This window comes from Osmerus eperlanus, chromosome 5 (assembly GCF_963692335.1).
Source record: "Osmerus eperlanus chromosome 5, fOsmEpe2.1, whole genome shotgun sequence".
NCBI classification, from domain to species: Eukaryota; Metazoa; Chordata; class Actinopteri; order Osmeriformes; family Osmeridae; genus Osmerus; species Osmerus eperlanus.
The window spans coordinates 13558296-13574999 of NC_085022.1; the positions used below are offsets into that span (position 1 = coordinate 13558296).

Below are 16704 nucleotides of genomic sequence, written 5' to 3' on the forward strand. Positions count from 1 at the left end.
CGTTTCCAGGGCTTTCTCTGAGTCGAGGATGTTTTCCATCTTTGGATTGGGAGATTTCCATCTCAGCAAACACATTCAATATCTCCCCCTGGAAAGACAAAAGGGTCATTGAGTATTGGATATTGGAATTTGTTGTGGGATGGTCATGCAAATGTCACAGACAGTGCATAAGGTTTGCCTAATTATGGGTGCGTTACTGTAGGTGTCTGGTGAAAAGTTGTTGTTGAGGTTTCAAATGATTTTATAGGGTAGAGTGACAAGACCATGGATAATAATTCATAGAGGCCTAAAAAGGAGAGGGCCTAAAACAGATAGCTTCTTTGTCTGGGCTTATGGACAATCTTCTGTCAGTTCTGTATTGTATTTGTCTACTACCAATTACTATTAATGTGGCAGTATCCTCACACATTATGCAAGTAAGGGAAGAAAGGGAGTGAAGGGAGCTTGTCTTACTTTCAGCTGAGGCAAGGTGTGAATAATACATCTCAAGTGTAGACATGAGAATGGCTCTGTAAGGATAACTAGTCAGTCACCCGTCCCTAGCGAGGTAGATGAGGAGAACCCGAGAAGCACAGATTATCCATTATAATTACAAGTTATATTATTAATACAGTAGGCACTGGTAGAAACATGTATTAATTAATTATTGGGTGAAGTTCATTTGGAGGTAGGATGAAGTTCATTTGGAGGTAGGCTAAGGTGTTATAGAAAGGATTTCGTGCGATTATAGTTTTTTTGCTTTTGTGTATGTCTTCTGCTGCAAAAGAGACGACAAGCGCAAACCACCCGACACCAAGTTTTTGCTGGACCTCTACGGAAGATTGTGCAGCAACACCATGACAGAGTCCTGTTTCTCTTCCGTCCCTCGTGAAGACCTATCACATTACTTCGTCAATATTTAATTCATTGCGCCGTTGACAAGACTCTACTTGTGTCATACAGACAGTAGTGGTTACTCACTGTACAGGTAACGAAGAAAACAGGTCATAACTACGAATTCCATCCCTTTTAAAGAAATTTCGGGACCGAAATTACCAGGTGAAAACAGACTAAACCGGGTGTAAACATGGCGCTGAGAGCTAAGTCCCACGGCGACCTACAAACTCTTTCTTCACCCGGATGGAAGCAATCTATGGACAGCAGACTATATAAGTCATTTTCACTCAGCAACGGCAATGACAATGGAGGAGGAGGGCCGAAGTTTGGGACGGAGGCGTCAAGGGACGGAGCAGAGGAGGGGGTGATTAAGGGCCACTCCAGACCGTTACGGAGGCCTGTGCGGGCAGTTCGACCACTCAGCGCCCTGAGCGCCAGCGGTTCCTTCCTCCAGATCAACCACCTACAAGGGGAGCTGGTGAGGAAGAGGAAGGTGAGCAGTCAGAGATGTGTGTGCTGCACACGCTGGTGTCCCATCCGAATATCAACTCCATTGATAAGTGCGCTGGCAATGTGATTAGTGCTCCAGAAAATGTTGATGTCCGGACAAGCCATTCTTGCCTGTGAAACTCGGCGTCAGGCTTGATTACCGTGCTCTTATTATTTTAGCAATACGATGAACAAAAAAATATGTACAGTCATTGTTTAGTAGGAGCCCAATGTTATAATTCACACACAGGAATGTGAGGATCTAAGGAAAGAGAACAAGTACTTGTCTAATGAGATTCACATGGAAAGAATCATGATGAGGACAGAGAACGAGCTGACCATGAGGAACCTGAGGAACCTCAACCAGGAGCTCCAGGCCCAGGTCAAGGAGGTAAGTGTAGAATCAGCCTCTTACCCACTCCACGCCGACCTCTGCTCTTTTGTCACTGAAGCACGTTAACAAAGTATGACCAAATCTCAGTGCAGATAACTATTACTGTCACTGTTGCTGTTTTAAACCCTGTTCAAAGACAACCTGTGATGTGGATTCAGTATAAAATGTCACCTTGAAACTAGAACTACAATCCAGCTGTAATACACAGTATTATATATACATGTATTACACAGTACATACAATATTATATAATGGGGTTGTGAACCATCAGATCTCAAACATATTGCATGACCTTACCTTCGTGTTCCTAACGTAACCACTGTGATCTCTTTAGTTGAAGCAGAAGGTGTATTTTAGCCAACAGAGGGCGACATTGTGCTCCCGGGCCGCAGATGAGGCGGATATGTCTCGGGGTGAAGCAGAGACGAGCCGGGCCCTGGCAGAAGCACGGGCGCTGGGAAGCAATCAGGAAAGGGAGCAGGCACAGGCTGGCATGAACAAGCTCAGTGAGGAACTGCAGCAACTCAAAAAAGAGGTGGTCCCTTTAAAAAAAACACACACAAACCTTCTCACAAACACACGCATGACCTAACACAGAAATTAGCCTACATTTTGGGGTGGTTTACTCTTAAGGGTCAGTTTTAATCATTCCTTCTCGAAGCACAACTGATTAGCATCATTAGGGTAACTGTAGCAGAGCAGCATGTGTAACAGTATACATACTTTGGCTGAGGTCAGTCATGCCTGGTGAGTCAATGGGAGTTCCCTTGAGAGGATATTGTCTCCAATGTAAGTGCTACAGTGCATGTGCAGTATGTCTCCAGTTTCCAGTTTGGGGCTGTTTCAATGGAATATAGAATAGTTGAATTGATTTGAACTGTCCTGGTTGGTGACTTACCGTTTTCCTCCTGCAGCACACAGATGTTCAGCTTCTACTGGCCAAAACGGAAAAGAACTACTTTGAGACCAAGCTGAAACTGGACAGGGTGTCTGGGGAGAAACACACTCTATTGGGGGAAAACCAGAGCTTGGAGGGTGAGAGGAATGAGCTCAGGCACAAGCTGAGACAACTGACTGAAGAGAATGTGAAGATCAAAGAAAAGTAAGGGCATTGTATGTGTGTAACATACACACTGTAAACACATACCCATTGTAGGCCTAGATATAGAAAATTGATACAAATTACAACGTTATGTAAATGTGAAAAAATCTGTGCATGTTGAGCAAGTGTTGGAATTGTTCTGTCTAGACCAGTAGGGATCATTTCGTTGGGTGCAAGGTGGTTTTTCTCTTGCCTGCACGGGCAAGTTTTCTGATTTACCAGCTCACCATGACATCGCTCTCGCCGAAATGGGTGTGGGAGCGCAGTCGAGGGTGTCAGTCAAAATCCGGAGGCGCAGTGCTAGTTTGGTGTCAATTAAAGCAAAATATTGCACTAGCGTCTCCCCGTGGTCAAACCACCTCTTAGCATAGTCAGGTGTTTGTGTGGTAGTAGATTACCTGGCCTGTAGATTTATCCGAAATCACACGCCACTTTTTCATGTTATGTTGGCATGGGTTTGTCCTTGGGTTATAGGGTTAAAATGCCCATGGGGATTTTATGTAAACTGACCCCGGTGGTTTAGGCTACTAGAGGTGACATTTATGCGCACTGGGCAACTCGGCCCCTTCCAAACAAGGATATCGGTTTCCTCCTGGGAGAAGCTATGGCCTAACCCCAACCTTGCTGTGCACAGTGATATGTATAGGTTAGGTACCAGATGATATTGAGCAACTATTGTATATCATTTAGTTCATATTATATGAACCTTATTATATATGGGCAAAAGAGGGAATTGTTGGTTTGGATAAGGCTCTCATTGTCAACAGTTTTTAGTATGGAGAAACGTGGTTCTTGTAGCCCAAACATCCCGGCAAGACACATCCATCAGGGAGGTTTGAAGGCGTTTCTGTGTATTGTATTTTCCACTACAAAGAGAAGTAAGCACCAGGAGGCGGGCCTTGACGTCCGAGGAGCAGAGAGAAAGGGCGGAGAGAGCTCAGCTGGAGGCCGACCAGGAGCGCCGTGTGGCCGAGAGGGAGAGGCAGGAGCGCACGGCCGAGTGTCTGGGCTGGAGGGAGAAGCACCAGAACCTGACGGACATCTTCAGAGCTCAGGAGGACCTGAAGTCTCAGCGGCAGAACAAAGCTGTGCGTGGGAACCCTGTTTGACTCTCCTCTGACACTATGTGTTTATTCACTGCTACAGTATGCCTGCAAAAATAATATATTAGGTAGTTTTGCCACCTATGGTTTACACACTGACTATCATCAAACTTAATGTCAAGACTTTCAGATCAGGACTTTCATTTGTATATATTTATTCATACTTTATTTCTGAGTTTCTATTGTGTTATGTTGTTTTCCCTACAGTGTCAAGCCAATATAAAGAGCTATTTTCTGTGCATGACTGAGAGTGACCAGAGAGTGAAAATTCTGAAAAATCAGGATGGCACTCCAAGGAATTTTACAGTAAGAGAGCTACAATCTACAAATATGAAAACATTAAACAAAATGATCTTTTACAACAAACATCGATAACGAATAATTGCCCTCAGGAAGGGGACCCTGTGTACATCTCCACACCTGAGCCTGGGGTTGAGGATGCCGACAGGAGCCCGTCCAGGTAACCACATTCACATCAAACACCCATACATCCACAACCTCCCCCTCAGATTAAACCTGTCTACAACTGAAGAGATTTCATGGAGATTGACCATGAAGAGACTGAAGAGATGTCAGTTGTGTAGGCTTAAACAGTGTATATGAAACCTAGTACTGGTGATTCACCACTGTCGGCTTTAACATTGTATATGAAACCCTGATTGGGTGTACATTGAAGCCTAGTGATCTCTTTTCATTTACTCACGGTCAACTTGAAGACATTGACAGAAAACCCTCATGTTTTGTGTGTTTTCTAGGACCATGCTCAGGGTCACTGCCCCACGTGTGGGTAAGGACCAGGGCCCTTCCCACTTCTCAGATCTCGCTCCTATGGCAGGGGACATGCATGAGGCCAGCCCCACACGGAGAGGCAGGAAGGTGGTCGAGTACTTCTGGATACCCACCGATGAGGAATGATGGAATATTATGCCCCTGGTTCGTTAACACTAAAGATACTGAAACTAAATAATGGAACTAACTAAACGAGTTTTTGTAACCCAGTGTCTACCGCTTTCCTTGTTGAACTTGAAATAAAATTGTTTACATGTAAGTCCCGCATGCATGTAAAAAGTGATTCTTTAGAAGGCAAGATATTTGATGTATAAAACATTTGTGCTGTACATCCAAACCAGCAAATGCTTTCTAGAGAATACAGAAACGGCTCAATCTAGTTCCCATCCACCAAATGATGATTCCTTTTTAAGTTTGCATATCAGTTGTCTGTAGCCTATAGGATATGCAGATTTAACAAATAGTCTCGGATCTAAACTGTCAGTGGCCACCTTGACAGAGCAGACTATCCTGCTCCAAGTATTGGACTTTATTGAAAGTTTAGCAATAGAGAACACTGAAATTGAATACAACCGTAGAACATAATGCAAAATGCTGCTTCACAAATACATATATGGCTTTCGAGCACAGGGGAGTGACTGGTCTCGCAGAGCAACAAACCATCGTAAAAAACTTTCAAAAAATCGTCTTTTTGCAAAAGGGGAAGCTCACCAAAAGAATTTAAACAACAATCATGTCAACTTTAATTCGGCAATTAAAAAAAGACAGGATAAAACTTACTTGGTTACAATTCAGATTTTTTTAAAGTTGCAAACAGAACAAGGTCAAATATCACTCGATATTCAGGAGGATATTATATTCCTAAACCTGCCCCAAGGTACGTTACATCATTGGTAAAGGGTTTAGAAGAGATGTCCAATCATTTCATTTATTTAGGTTCCTTAATTCTAATACTTGATAACTACAAAAGTGGGTCCTACAGGAGGACCTGCAGGTTAGACCAGAATACCAGTCTTGGGCTTGCAATGTTTTTTTTTTCCACCAAAATAATTCTTAATCTGGGCACAATACACCATCTACTAGGAGGTAGAAACACAGACAACTTAATGGAAACCATTTCGGCAGCACACCAATGATTACAGTTTCTAGGACAATTTAAGATTTATAGGATGAATACTGCGACCACTTATGTTTACCAGAGCGAGTGGGGTTCAATCTCTACTGCCTCGACAGGCCAAATGGGTTCTCCAGGACAATGAATATCAACTGCTCCTCGCTGGCGACGGGCAGTGAAGAGCACTTTGGTTTGGAAAAGAAGATAAGGATGGGTTTCCAGCAGGCTTACTGTGGAGACTCACCGCATCAGGGCCGCCACTGCTTTCTAGCCAACTTAACACTTCCTTCATGAAAATATGAGCCACTATCCTACCATCTGGATAGCCCTTGTGTACATACTCGAGAAGTGTTCTCTCTCAGGGTGTTAAGACAGCTAATCAACGTTGGGAAAGCCATACTGGAGGATTTAGGAGCTGTGGCAGAACTATATCTACATTGTTACAATGCAAAACGCGGTCTAGCCGGTGTGAACGTCCAGATCCAGCCAATTGGGACAACCAGAGGAAAGGGGGGAGGGGGGAACAACCAAAAACATCATCCACTGCCTCTCAGCCTGGCGTAGGGTCTAAGGTGAGGGCACAGAAAGGGAAGCAACACATCGTGCCCTGGTAAAATACTGTGTTCTCAGCTTGGAGATATTAGCAGCTGAGTGCCGTGCAACAGTGGTTAGGGAGGAGTTTAATTGAGGTGGGGTGGGGGTGGGGGGGGGGGGGGGTGGTAGCCTCAGCCTTCAACCTCTTCTTCAGACTCCTCTTCCTCTGCGGTTTCCAGCCAGGTTAGCCACTGGTTGACCTGTCAGGAAGGAAGGGTTGTTGATGAAGAGTGAGGTTACACGCCTGGAAATGTCAAATTCCTACGAAACGTAATTCTTTAGCAGTTATTTTTAGGCCTGGGAAAGGCAATACCTGGAATAAAGCTTTTCCTTTTCCAGGGAATTCTTGGGTGATGTCTTCTTTCCACGCGAGGAAGGATTCTTCTTCGATGATCTCCATGTCGTAGAAGTTGACAAAGTAGCGCAGCAGCATGCCTGAAATGCGGGTCGACGGGTTAAAGGCTTTTTCACCAGTTCGCCTTGCATGAAAGCACCTCAGATAAACGTTCATGGCAACATGACAGCGTGTGAACCGAGAGACACGCCCTCAGAGGCCGGGCGGGGGTGGGGTAGGGCGTGCTCGAGACTCACCTTTGGGGAAGTCGCTGGCGTGGCAGTGCACCTGCAGGGCGTACAGGGCGCTGACCTGCAGCTGGGTGTGGTCGTGCAGGAACTTCTGCAGGACGGGCTTGCAGGCCAGCAGCAGCTGCTTCTCCTGCTCCAGCTGCTCCTTGGGGGGCGCGGCCTGGTCCTCCTCCACCACGCCCAGCTCCTGGGAGATGAACTGCAGGAAGCTGGGTGGGCCAGAGAGAGAGAGAGCGAGAGAGAGACCATGAGGAGGTGGCGTTAGCGATGGCGGTCACACGAAACAAAGTCAAATGAACGTGCATGCGTGACTTCCTTCTTTTCAGTACAACTTCCATCCCGAGACCTAACGGCAGCTAGATCATCGTTCTCTGGTTAATCCACTGAACGAATGTTTCCCCACGAGCGTTCCAAACAACGCCAGCGTGCGCAGCTACCTGGTCATGAGGATGTTGACAAAGCCCTTGTCGGTGTGGAGTTTGGGGGAGATGTTGTCCTTGATCCACTTGTAGACGGTCTGGGGGGAGGGGTCGGCCTTGATCTGCACCAGGAGCTCCTTCTCCAGCTTCAGCAGGGGGAACAGGAAGCCCAGGCTCTTCTCCTCCAGGATCTCCAGCATGCGGTCCTTGTTCTGATCGATCTCTGGCAGGGGAGCAGAGCAGCGCCGTTACAAAGCAGGCCGGGGAGGAAGCTGCGGTGGACCCCGGATACACCATGCACAACAACACACCATGAAGAGATGGAAGCTTAGCCAAGCTGAAGGCTAAGGTACCCAAACCCGCCATACAGATGTACGGCTGGACGTGAACGCGCATGCTCACGCTCAGGTCGCCATGTCGAGAAGTTTCAACACCGGCCTAATTCAACGCCCAGGCAACGAGTGCAAGGTCCGTTCGCCCACGCACCGTCAAGAAAAGGCCAGACATGCAGGTGTTGGGTGAGGGCCTACCGGGTAGCATCCTCTGCATGTTGACCGTGCTCTGCTGGAAGACGTCGGCGAGCCAGTCTCGGTCCCGCAGCTTGGCCGCCTGCTGCAGGCAGAGCAGGAAGAGGGGGAAGTGGGTGCCGTTCTCCAGGGGCTGGGCCAGCTCCGCCACGCTCACCAGCTCGGCCAGGACGGCACGCGCCGCAAACTGGGCCAGGTAGGACTTGACCAGGGGCACGTCCGTCTCGATCTTGGGACACTGGTCCAGCACGGACATCAAGGCCTGGGGGAGGGGGAAACGGAGTTACGCAGTCCGGTCCAAAGGGAAACCGTGGAACACTTAGACTTGAAAGCCACTTAGGCATGGGGAATCAGGGCAACTTGGGCAGCTGATTGTATTTATGTGGACACTTCTACGTTCATTGGCAAAAAAAAGTGTGCGTGCGCGCGCATGTACAATACCAGCATAAAGTTGTCTCCGGTGATGAGGCCCTCGGAGCGGAGTGTGTGGATGAGGGTGCTGGAGTGCTCCTTGTCCTCGTCCGGGCGGTCCAGGGAGCACACGATCACCTTGCTCAGCATCTCCGCCAAGAAGTTCTTGGGCGCCTTCATCTCCCGAATGCTGCTGAGCGCCTCCGCCAGGTTCTTGCTGTTCAAGTACTCCGTCACAATCGTTTCCTGAGGGAGGGAGGAAGGTTTTAGGAATTAGATGCATAAATCCAACGGCATTTAGGATTAGAGTGGGGGGAAATATGTGCACCGATACTCTTACAAATGTATGTGATTTATATAGATCATTTAGAGGAGGGGGGAGGGGTTCAAGTTGAAGGCTGGATGACCTGTAAGATGGGAGCCTGGAGGCCGGTGAGGAACGTACCGTCATCTTCAACAGCTCCTCCCTGGCAGGTGGGGGTTTCTTGCAGATCTTCTGAGGCTTCTCCTGGATGTGCGGCGGGTTGATTTTAAGGCCGAGCTGTGGAGACTGAGGGGAGAGACAAGAGTCGGCACGTGTACACGACCAGGCTCAGACCGTACCTCCACGCGAGTGGGCCCAGTCATGTGGGGGGGGGGGGGGGGGGGTTAAAGGGGCCTGTACCTGTCCCAGTGGGGGGGTCTGGGTGCGGGGGGGCTGGTTGCCGTGGGGGTTCATGGTGGGGTTCTGGGGCTGGAGTTTGGGCGCCTGGTTCTTGTTGAGGAGGAACGACTGTGCCGGCCTCAGGCTGATCTGTTGGGGTGTGCCCAGTGGGAAAACACCGCAAACCATTAGGATATAGAAAACACCAACATGTGCCCCACACATCCACGTTGGATCAACGGTCCTCATGCCCTCATATCTCATAATCGCAGTCAACGGACCAGTAGCCAGTTGGGAGGGAATAAGCAGAGGAGGAGAGGCTAGGAGAGAGAGGTGAGGAGGAGAAGACTGAGAAGGAGGGAGGAAGGAAAAGAGAGACACAGAGAGAGAGAGAGAGAGAGAGAGAGAGAGAGAGAGACAGAGAGAGAGAGAGAACTGGCAAGCCGGTTGGACTCCTCAGAATAACGCGTCTTTTCATAATCACCGGGCATGAGTCATGCTTTCTTTCAGCAGCAACAACAACAAACAAACAGGCTACATTCAGCGGCCTGGCGCGGGATTTTCCGCAGGGGCCACCCACCTCGTCCAAGTTGAGTTGACCTTTCTTGCTGAACCGAGGGGTCATGTCCTTGGACTGGACCGGCTGTTGAGCCTGGTGGTTTTGGTTCTGGTTGAGGAAATGCTGATTCTGCACCTGTGACGGAGAGGAAGGGCACACAATCAATACGCGGGTCAATTCACCGCGGATATAAGGACAGGCAGCAGCTCATTGGCTGAAGCAGCGTTAGCCCGAGAAGAGAAGGGGAACGAGGGGTGACCTGGCTGGGCTTGATGAAGAGCTTGGCCCCCATGTCGAACTGAGACGGGGGCTGGGGGGCATTGTGGCCCCCGTGGCCCCCGTGGCCGTTGAAGAGAGGGTTGGAGCGATGGCGTCCCATTGTGGGTGAGAACCGGTCCTGAATGACACCAGGGCCCGTCCCTATCCCTCCACCTGACCAAAACACAGAGGTGGCAGGGATTAGTAAAGGCAGAAAAAAAAAAATATATATATATATATATATATATATATAAAAACTGAACACATTTAAATATGAATAATCATAAAAATCTAAACAGCCTTCATTGGCCTTGCATTTGCCTCGGCAGGGAGTCATAAAAAGACTTCAAAAAGAATCCCCGCATGGCAACCGGGAGATGAAGACGAGCTATAGACGCACAGATCAGGTCTTCAGAGTGAATCCCCACACACGACCAACCTGGCATCTGTCCAAACATGTCAGCAAGCCCCCCGGGTGTCTCCCTGTCCAGCTTCATGCGGTTGGGCATGAAGGAGCCTTCCATAAATAATTCCATCCTCATCCCCTGAGCCATGCCCGCAGGGATGAACACACCCAAATCCTGCAGGGGATGAAACGAGGACATGCAACCGGATGAGTTCATTTGGGACACTGCGTAACACTGAGTAACCGCGGCGAGGTCTAAAAGCACAACAACAAATATAGGGCGGTAGTGTTCTGGGGTAAGGAGATATGATGCATGCTTACATGCGGCAAAGTATACACACAGAACATAAACATTATGTTTAGTAGTGTATGCATCAGATCAACTGAATTATCGCTTCCGCTGAAAGGATAAATAACATTACTAACAACAAAAGACAATAAAAAAAGAAAAGCTAAGTCCTAAAGAGCAATTTGTCTGGCAGGCTCCTTCAGTGTCACCTTGACGGCATCCTGACGGATCTGGTTGATGGTCTTTGGGCCGTTGTCGATGAAGGCCTTGCGGGGGATCCAGTTGTTGTCTCGCAGCTCCACTGTGTCCTGGAGCAGGAAGCGGATCCTGGCAGGCAGCTCCTTGTTGCTCATTAACGACTTCATCCGGCCAAAGTACTGATCCATTAGAGACTGGGGGGGGGGGGGGGGGGGGGCAGGATGGATTAGTCAGGAACCACTGTACCTATACTCAGCACATGTATAATGTCGCTATCGACAGAACACAAAGTTGTACAAAGCCGCGGTGGGCAGGGTTTTGAACCCAGATGGCGGATAGTTGAAAGCTTACTTTTTTTCCCCCCCGTTCTTTCTTTGTACACATGATTTGTGTAACCGTCCATGTCAAACCTATACAACTAACGCCCTCATCTTTGCTTTAGAACTAACATGACCCTAACCAAGCGTGGTTAGGGTCTGGCTCGAGACAGACTACGACGGCAGCTATGTGGCTCCTCCTAGCTCTTATGACATCTTTGGCCTCACAGGCTAGAGGGAGGGGGCCAGCGCACAGCCCCTGGGAGGGCGAGGAGGAGGGATGGAGGAGACGGGACTCACCCTTGCTTTCTCATGGTCAAGTCGAGGCCCCACCGTTCGCATTATCTGACAGAGGCACTCCAGATCCTCGCCCATGTCCTTGAGTTGGACCCTCTTCTTTTTTTCCAAGAGCTGCAGAGGGGCAGAGTTAACAAGCTGGTAAGACTCAAAACAGGACTCTGCCCTCAACGGGGGCCAAATCACTCCCCCCCCCCCCAAAATCACAGTTCTGCATCTAAGCAGACTTCACCCGACCCCTTCGAGGAGGGGGGGAGGGGGACTCGTGGCTAAAGGGGGGGGGGGGGGGGGGGGGGGGGAGTGATTTGGGGGACGTACTGTTTTGATGCACTTATGAAGGATAGACTCGTGTATGAGGTCGAGTTTGCCGAGTTCCCCGATGAATTTGATGTTGCCAAGCATCTTGCTCTTGGCGATGCACCGCTGCTCCTCCTCCTCGGTGGTGAGGGGGCCGTCATGCTTGTCGTAGACTGGGGGGAAAGCGGGCGAGAGGCGACAGTGCGTTGGGCACGGGCGGTAGGCAACAGTGTGACTGGGAAGATATTTCGAGAGAGAGAACGCGCATGTGCTGTGGTTTGGGAACAACTCACTTTCGACGTTTCTTGTGCGGTTTTCAAATTCATCTTGGAGCTTGGAAATAAGCAGTCTTCTGAAGGTCTACAAAAGAAAGAAGAAAACCATGACAACATTGAAACCTCAGATCAACACGGTAACACCGCCCTTAACTAAAATGTCATAGGAGGAAAATATTCACAGGCAAATGTCCAATGCATGTTGATTTTTTAAGTATAAAATGCATGCGTCAACAGGGGCAGCCTTATTAAACCAGCCCGGTGCATAACCGTAGCGTGACTGGGCACTTACTGTGCTCTGCTTTTGGGATGTTTGGATGTCCGGTGGAGGGCCATCAAAGTTTGGTGCGTCCTCTGCCAAGCGCAGACATAGCTGGGCATAGAGCGAGCTATACTTTGGCTCTTCTAGGGCCTTGTCTACAATCTAGACCCAGGAGATGAGTTGATGAGGGAGAAAAACGACAACAGCGGTCAGAAACAGGCATAGAGTAAGGCTGTGTGTGATCTGACCCGAGTGCCTGGAATATTCTCACTGAATTGACTTGGTTTCATGGGACATGGAGGTGAACTCACCAGCAAGATGACTCCTTTAAGGACGAGCTTTGAATCAACGCCCACGTTCAGGAGCTCGAGGCATAGCTTGTCAAACTTCTCAGGTGTGAGCTTGTTGAGTATGCTGCAGAGACAGTGGAAGTGGGAGAGGGGGGATTGCAACGGCCAGACATGTTGAGAGTTCCCTCGTCCCGAGGATTGTGAAAGCAACAGTCGCTTGCTTTCACAATCAGAAATTCAAACAGTTCCCAAAAAATAAAATAAAAATAGAACGGGAGTGGCTAATGGCTGCACGTGATGAAACAAGCCAGCCCTGATACATACCCTCTCACTTTCCTGAAGATGGCATCGTGGCGCTCTTTATCGTTGCTGGAGTTGGCATCTCGTCTAGTGCTTCGTGAAGGAACCCATTTCTGAACGCTTTGCCCTGGGGTTTTCCCCAGGAACTCGCTGTTGAGACAAGAGAGGAGAGAGCCTAAGCCACGGCTGTCTAATGAAGGTCACATGGCCCTGGTAAAGCACACACGCAGACACAAGCGCAGAGAGGAACTGGGTCGAAGCAACAACAGAAACTTCAGTCGGGAACCCAAAACAAAGAATGTAAATCACATGATCGAGCCTGTACCCCCTGTCAAAATGGCCACCTTTTTAATACTGTAGTCTCCAAAAAGACAGCCGAGTGAAACACCAAATGTCACTCTAAATATTTCCCCGCTTTAATATTCCTATACAATATGACACTACAAGACCACCCTAGCATCCTTGCCAAGGGGTGCCCGGTGTGTTGTTTTCTGGGGGATGCTACGGTAACAAACCTGTTGCCGACAGTCTTGGGATGGTGCTGAGGTGCACTCCTAACACCTCCTCCCCCCGAAGAAGCACTTTGTGAAAACAAAGTGAGAAACATCAGTCAACAGTGAAATAGTCATGTTTTTTTATTTTTTATTATCAGATACTTGTACACATTATCTGGCCCTTTGTATCCCTTAATGTCCCCTCTCCCTGTCACAGAAAGCACAGCTCTGTTGGCTAAATGTCATCCTTATGAACAACTACACGGCTACGCTAAACACCCCTGGAACGTTCCAATCAAGAGCAGTCTAGCTACTTATTTAGCTTGGACCTGATCCCAGTCCTGTGATTGGTGAATAGCGTACACAAGCGTTCATCATTAGATAAACAATTCTGCTAGCCAGCTTACATCCTGTGTGCTATTCCAAAACTGCGCAGCCTCCCATCCTGCCGCGAGGCCGTTCACATGGGTGTCCACGGCTGCATGACTCAACAAGAACAGCGATGTGGGACGCTGCGTGGCAACACTGGCCCCCGGGGGACACCTCAACACATCGCTGTAACCTCTCATCTACAGTTCCAAATACAGTTACTATGGAGACCATCGGGACAACGGGCAAAAGGGCATGTGCCAGTCACGCAGACATGGCCGGGGCCTAACCAAATTGCACGGAGCTAAGATGATATGGGACACAAATACTGCTATAACCTGGGAAGAACCATCAAGAAGTCAGCATTACATTGTAACATTTTGGGAGCATGAAAAGAAAACCCACTTTGTCTGGTTTTCTCTTTGCTGTAGCCATTGATCCTGTTGCATAATATCCACGGTCTTAATCTTGTTGGAGAGCAAGTACATACGTTACTAAATCACATATTTCAAAGAACATGGTGGGGTGCAGCCTGTTATCCCACATAACAACATGTTGTAGAGGTGCTACTGAACATACACAGATCATACTGGCTGACAATGCCTAGTTAGGTAACAAGTTGTGTTTCCCTTCACCATAAACCAGCTTGAGTGACAATTAGAAGACCCAGAATGACTAAAGAGGGGAAATAACTGGACAGTGTCTCTGAATATTCATGCATAGACCTTGCTCTTGTTCACATCCATGTATCTGTCAATTGTTTTCTGGGCTGCAGCTGCCGGCTGGACAGTGCTCACATTCAGCAGTGGGTGGCTCATTGCAGTAAGTCCACATCTATTAATGCAGCAGTAGCCCTGACAGCAGCACAGACACTTAGTAAAACAATGGTGTGGAGGGCAAGTCTTGGGGCATTACATGGTGGCACAACACACCACGGTAGTATTCTTTCCATTGGGATCCTTTCAAAACACTCGTTTCTTATTACTGGAAACCAATTTGCCCGTCACTAAACACATACTTGGTATAATCCTGTGTGCTGTAAATGTGAATTGCTTGTGTACTGAAGAGCTATGAATTACCATGAACACTGGCATGACCCAGAGAATTTTAGGAAATTATTTGTGGGGTAACAAAGTAGATGGAGCCACTGTGGCATTTAACCAAAGTAACATGGTGTGGTGAATCTAAGTTCAGCTTCTAATATTATATATTTACTGTTGGTTGGCTACGTTATGAAAAAATGCCATTACTGCACAAAACAAAAGCACTGTGGGGGAAGGTGACCAAAGACTACAAATAATAGTGTTAGTGTGGGCTACAGGGTGAATATAGCTACCTGAAACGAGAAGCGCCCCCTTCTGCAATCACACTCTCCACTTTGGCGGCTTGACAACGAAGAATCTTCAAAGGAATAATAATAATAGGGAGGGGTGGGGGAAAACGGTGCTGTAAAAAAAAAAAATCACACTTGGTTAGCAGTAGACGGGATAGTCTATGTAGCAAATGAACGTGACGATGACAATGCCAATTCTTTATTAAGGACATTAGAATGACTTACAGACAATTAGGCTACTAGCACGACGTCAAGAAGCGTTATATTGTCAACTCACATGGTTTTAATATAATTACCATCTTGTCAGACAGGCTAACAATGAATTTTAGGTGGAATTAGCTAGCCTAGCACAGCTAACATAGCTAATTTCCTTAGCACGACAAAATAGGAAACAAACGCATCAACCAGTTACCTAAAGTTAACGTTACCCAACATAGTCACAAATAAAGTATATTAGTCAATTAATTGGCCAGCATTAGCCTTTGCACAGGCAAGGTTAGTCGGATATACAACGTACAAAGTAACTTTGTTAGCTACCTCGCTCTAGCCTAAATGCGTGTATTCCCCGTGGTTTATTGGGAATGGGTTGGTGGCGCATTGATTAGCATCAACTTACTGTAGTTTTTTTATTTGATAAGACTAATCTGGTAGTATACATCACTAATATAACTCGTTTTATTTTTACGTACAATACTTTTACGATAAACAACTACCAGGCTACTAGCTCTATAGACTGAAGTGTCTCGACTACAAAGTAGCATTTTAGTTTACACCTTAGCTTTAGCTTTGCTATATCTACTTGCTAGTTAGCTAACTAAGCTACAAAGCTATCAGCAGCTTCGATAGTTGTGGTTGTTCAGGTTTTTTCTAGCAGTAGCTACAGTAGCTCTTTAGACTATTGTAGTTACAGTCATTAAAGTAACTCCAAAAGCAAAAGATAGCTATATGTATTCCGAACAAATACATTATACCTGCTAAGTAAACTTAAAACATGATCACGACGCCATTTTCTACAATAGGTAGATTAGCTAGCAAAGAGTGGAGATAGTTAGCTTGCGTGGTGGCTAGCCTAGCTAGCACTAGTCTAGCGTGCCATCGGTTTGGTAGTAGCTCTAGCATTAAGGAAGACGTTGTTCGTAGCCATTTTGGAGAAACCGGTAAGATTTTGGAGGTAATGATCCTACCTTAACAAAACAACCCCAGTTTTCTACTGTTTGGTTTCCAAAGACGAAAAACGAAAATGTGTTATTATTAAATCGAGTTTAGTCCTTAATCTGTAACAGAAGACAACTGTCCGGTCCGGCCAGTTTGGAAGACCTAAAATCAGTCTCGTCTATCTGCACCGCGTCACACTCACGTCACAACAGATTGTCACGTAATTTGTTGCTATGACTTCCTTAGCGAATCACAATACAGTAACATTTTAAAGTAATAAAATCAAAAATTAAATCAAACATCAGAGCACTTTGTATCAAACGCTAGGCTATATATAGACCTGACCTCCTAGGTATAGACAATTGGTTCTCAACTGGTCTAACAGGACCCACAGTTGTTCTTGGTCATTAAGTCACGACCCAAAAGTAATTTCCGAACCATTATAATTTATTTCACAAAACAATGTAATTCACAATTTCTATATGTACTATTCAAACAAAAATTCTTGTTCAAGGTGTGAGCCTACGCACCTTTCAAAATAAAAGCGCACCATCGGATG

At 47.2% G+C, this 16704-nt stretch overlaps 2 protein-coding genes across 4 annotated transcripts; one reads left to right on the forward strand and one right to left on the reverse strand.

Moving 5' to 3' along the window:
* The first annotated feature begins 686 nt into the window (after nucleotides 1-686).
* LOC134021196 (golgin subfamily A member 6-like protein 22) lies at nucleotides 687-5012 on the forward strand. Its single transcript, XM_062461763.1, has 8 exons — nucleotides 687-1369; nucleotides 1616-1756; nucleotides 2094-2294; nucleotides 2674-2861; nucleotides 3736-3949; nucleotides 4172-4270; nucleotides 4357-4424; nucleotides 4720-5012. The coding sequence occupies exons 1-8, from the start codon at nucleotides 1067-1069 to the stop codon at nucleotides 4877-4879; spliced, it is 1374 nt and encodes a 457-aa protein (XP_062317747.1). The 5' UTR covers nucleotides 687-1066; the 3' UTR covers nucleotides 4880-5012.
* Nucleotides 5013-5472: 460 nt separating this feature from the next.
* eif4g2b (eukaryotic translation initiation factor 4, gamma 2b) lies at nucleotides 5473-16359 on the reverse strand. Of its 3 annotated transcripts, XM_062461759.1 has the most exons (23): nucleotides 16175-16359; nucleotides 14994-15103; nucleotides 14383-14511; nucleotides 14063-14124; nucleotides 13310-13375; nucleotides 12819-12944; nucleotides 12516-12618; nucleotides 12235-12366; nucleotides 11961-12027; nucleotides 11689-11840; nucleotides 11374-11484; nucleotides 10768-10950; nucleotides 10303-10444; nucleotides 9865-10037; nucleotides 9627-9740; nucleotides 9068-9196; nucleotides 8849-8953; nucleotides 8434-8649; nucleotides 7996-8254; nucleotides 7484-7688; nucleotides 7053-7255; nucleotides 6775-6896; nucleotides 5473-6661 (listed from the first exon to the last, which is right to left on the reverse strand). In XM_062461759.1, the coding sequence occupies exons 3-23, from the start codon at nucleotides 14473-14475 to the stop codon at nucleotides 6593-6595; spliced, it is 2832 nt and encodes a 943-aa protein (XP_062317743.1). In that variant the 5' UTR covers nucleotides 14476-14511; nucleotides 14994-15103; nucleotides 16175-16359; the 3' UTR covers nucleotides 5473-6592. The 3 variants fall into 3 exon arrangements, with proteins under 3 accessions (XP_062317743.1, XP_062317744.1, XP_062317745.1); XM_062461760.1 differs by lacking the exon at nucleotides 14383-14511; XM_062461761.1 differs by lacking the exons at nucleotides 14383-14511; nucleotides 16175-16359 and having other exon boundaries at nucleotides 14994-15105.
* Nucleotides 16360-16704: the final 345 nt, after the last annotated feature.

Bases quoted from the DNA above. Each gene is read 5' to 3' on its own strand.
- eif4g2b (XM_062461759.1), bottom strand. From the start codon at position 14,475: ATGAGCCACCCACTGCTGAATGTGAGCACTGTCCAGCCGGCAGCTGCA. The intron at 11,841-11,960 runs GTGAGTTGTTCC...CTTTCCCCCCAG, and splicing joins CCGCACAAGAAACGTCGAAA to TCTACGACAAGCATGACGGC. The intron at 6,662-6,774 runs GTATTGCCTTTC...CCTTCCTGACAG, and splicing joins AAGGAAAAGCTTTATTCCAG to GTCAACCAGTGGCTAACCTG.
- LOC134021196 (XM_062461763.1), top strand. From the start codon at position 1,067: ATGGCGCTGAGAGCTAAGTCCCACGGCGACCTACAAACTCTTTCTTCA. The intron at 2,295-2,673 runs GTGGTCCCTTTA...TTCCTCCTGCAG, and splicing joins TGCAGCAACTCAAAAAAGAG to CACACAGATGTTCAGCTTCT. The intron at 2,862-3,735 runs GTAAGGGCATTG...TCCACTACAAAG, and splicing joins AATGTGAAGATCAAAGAAAA to AGAAGTAAGCACCAGGAGGC.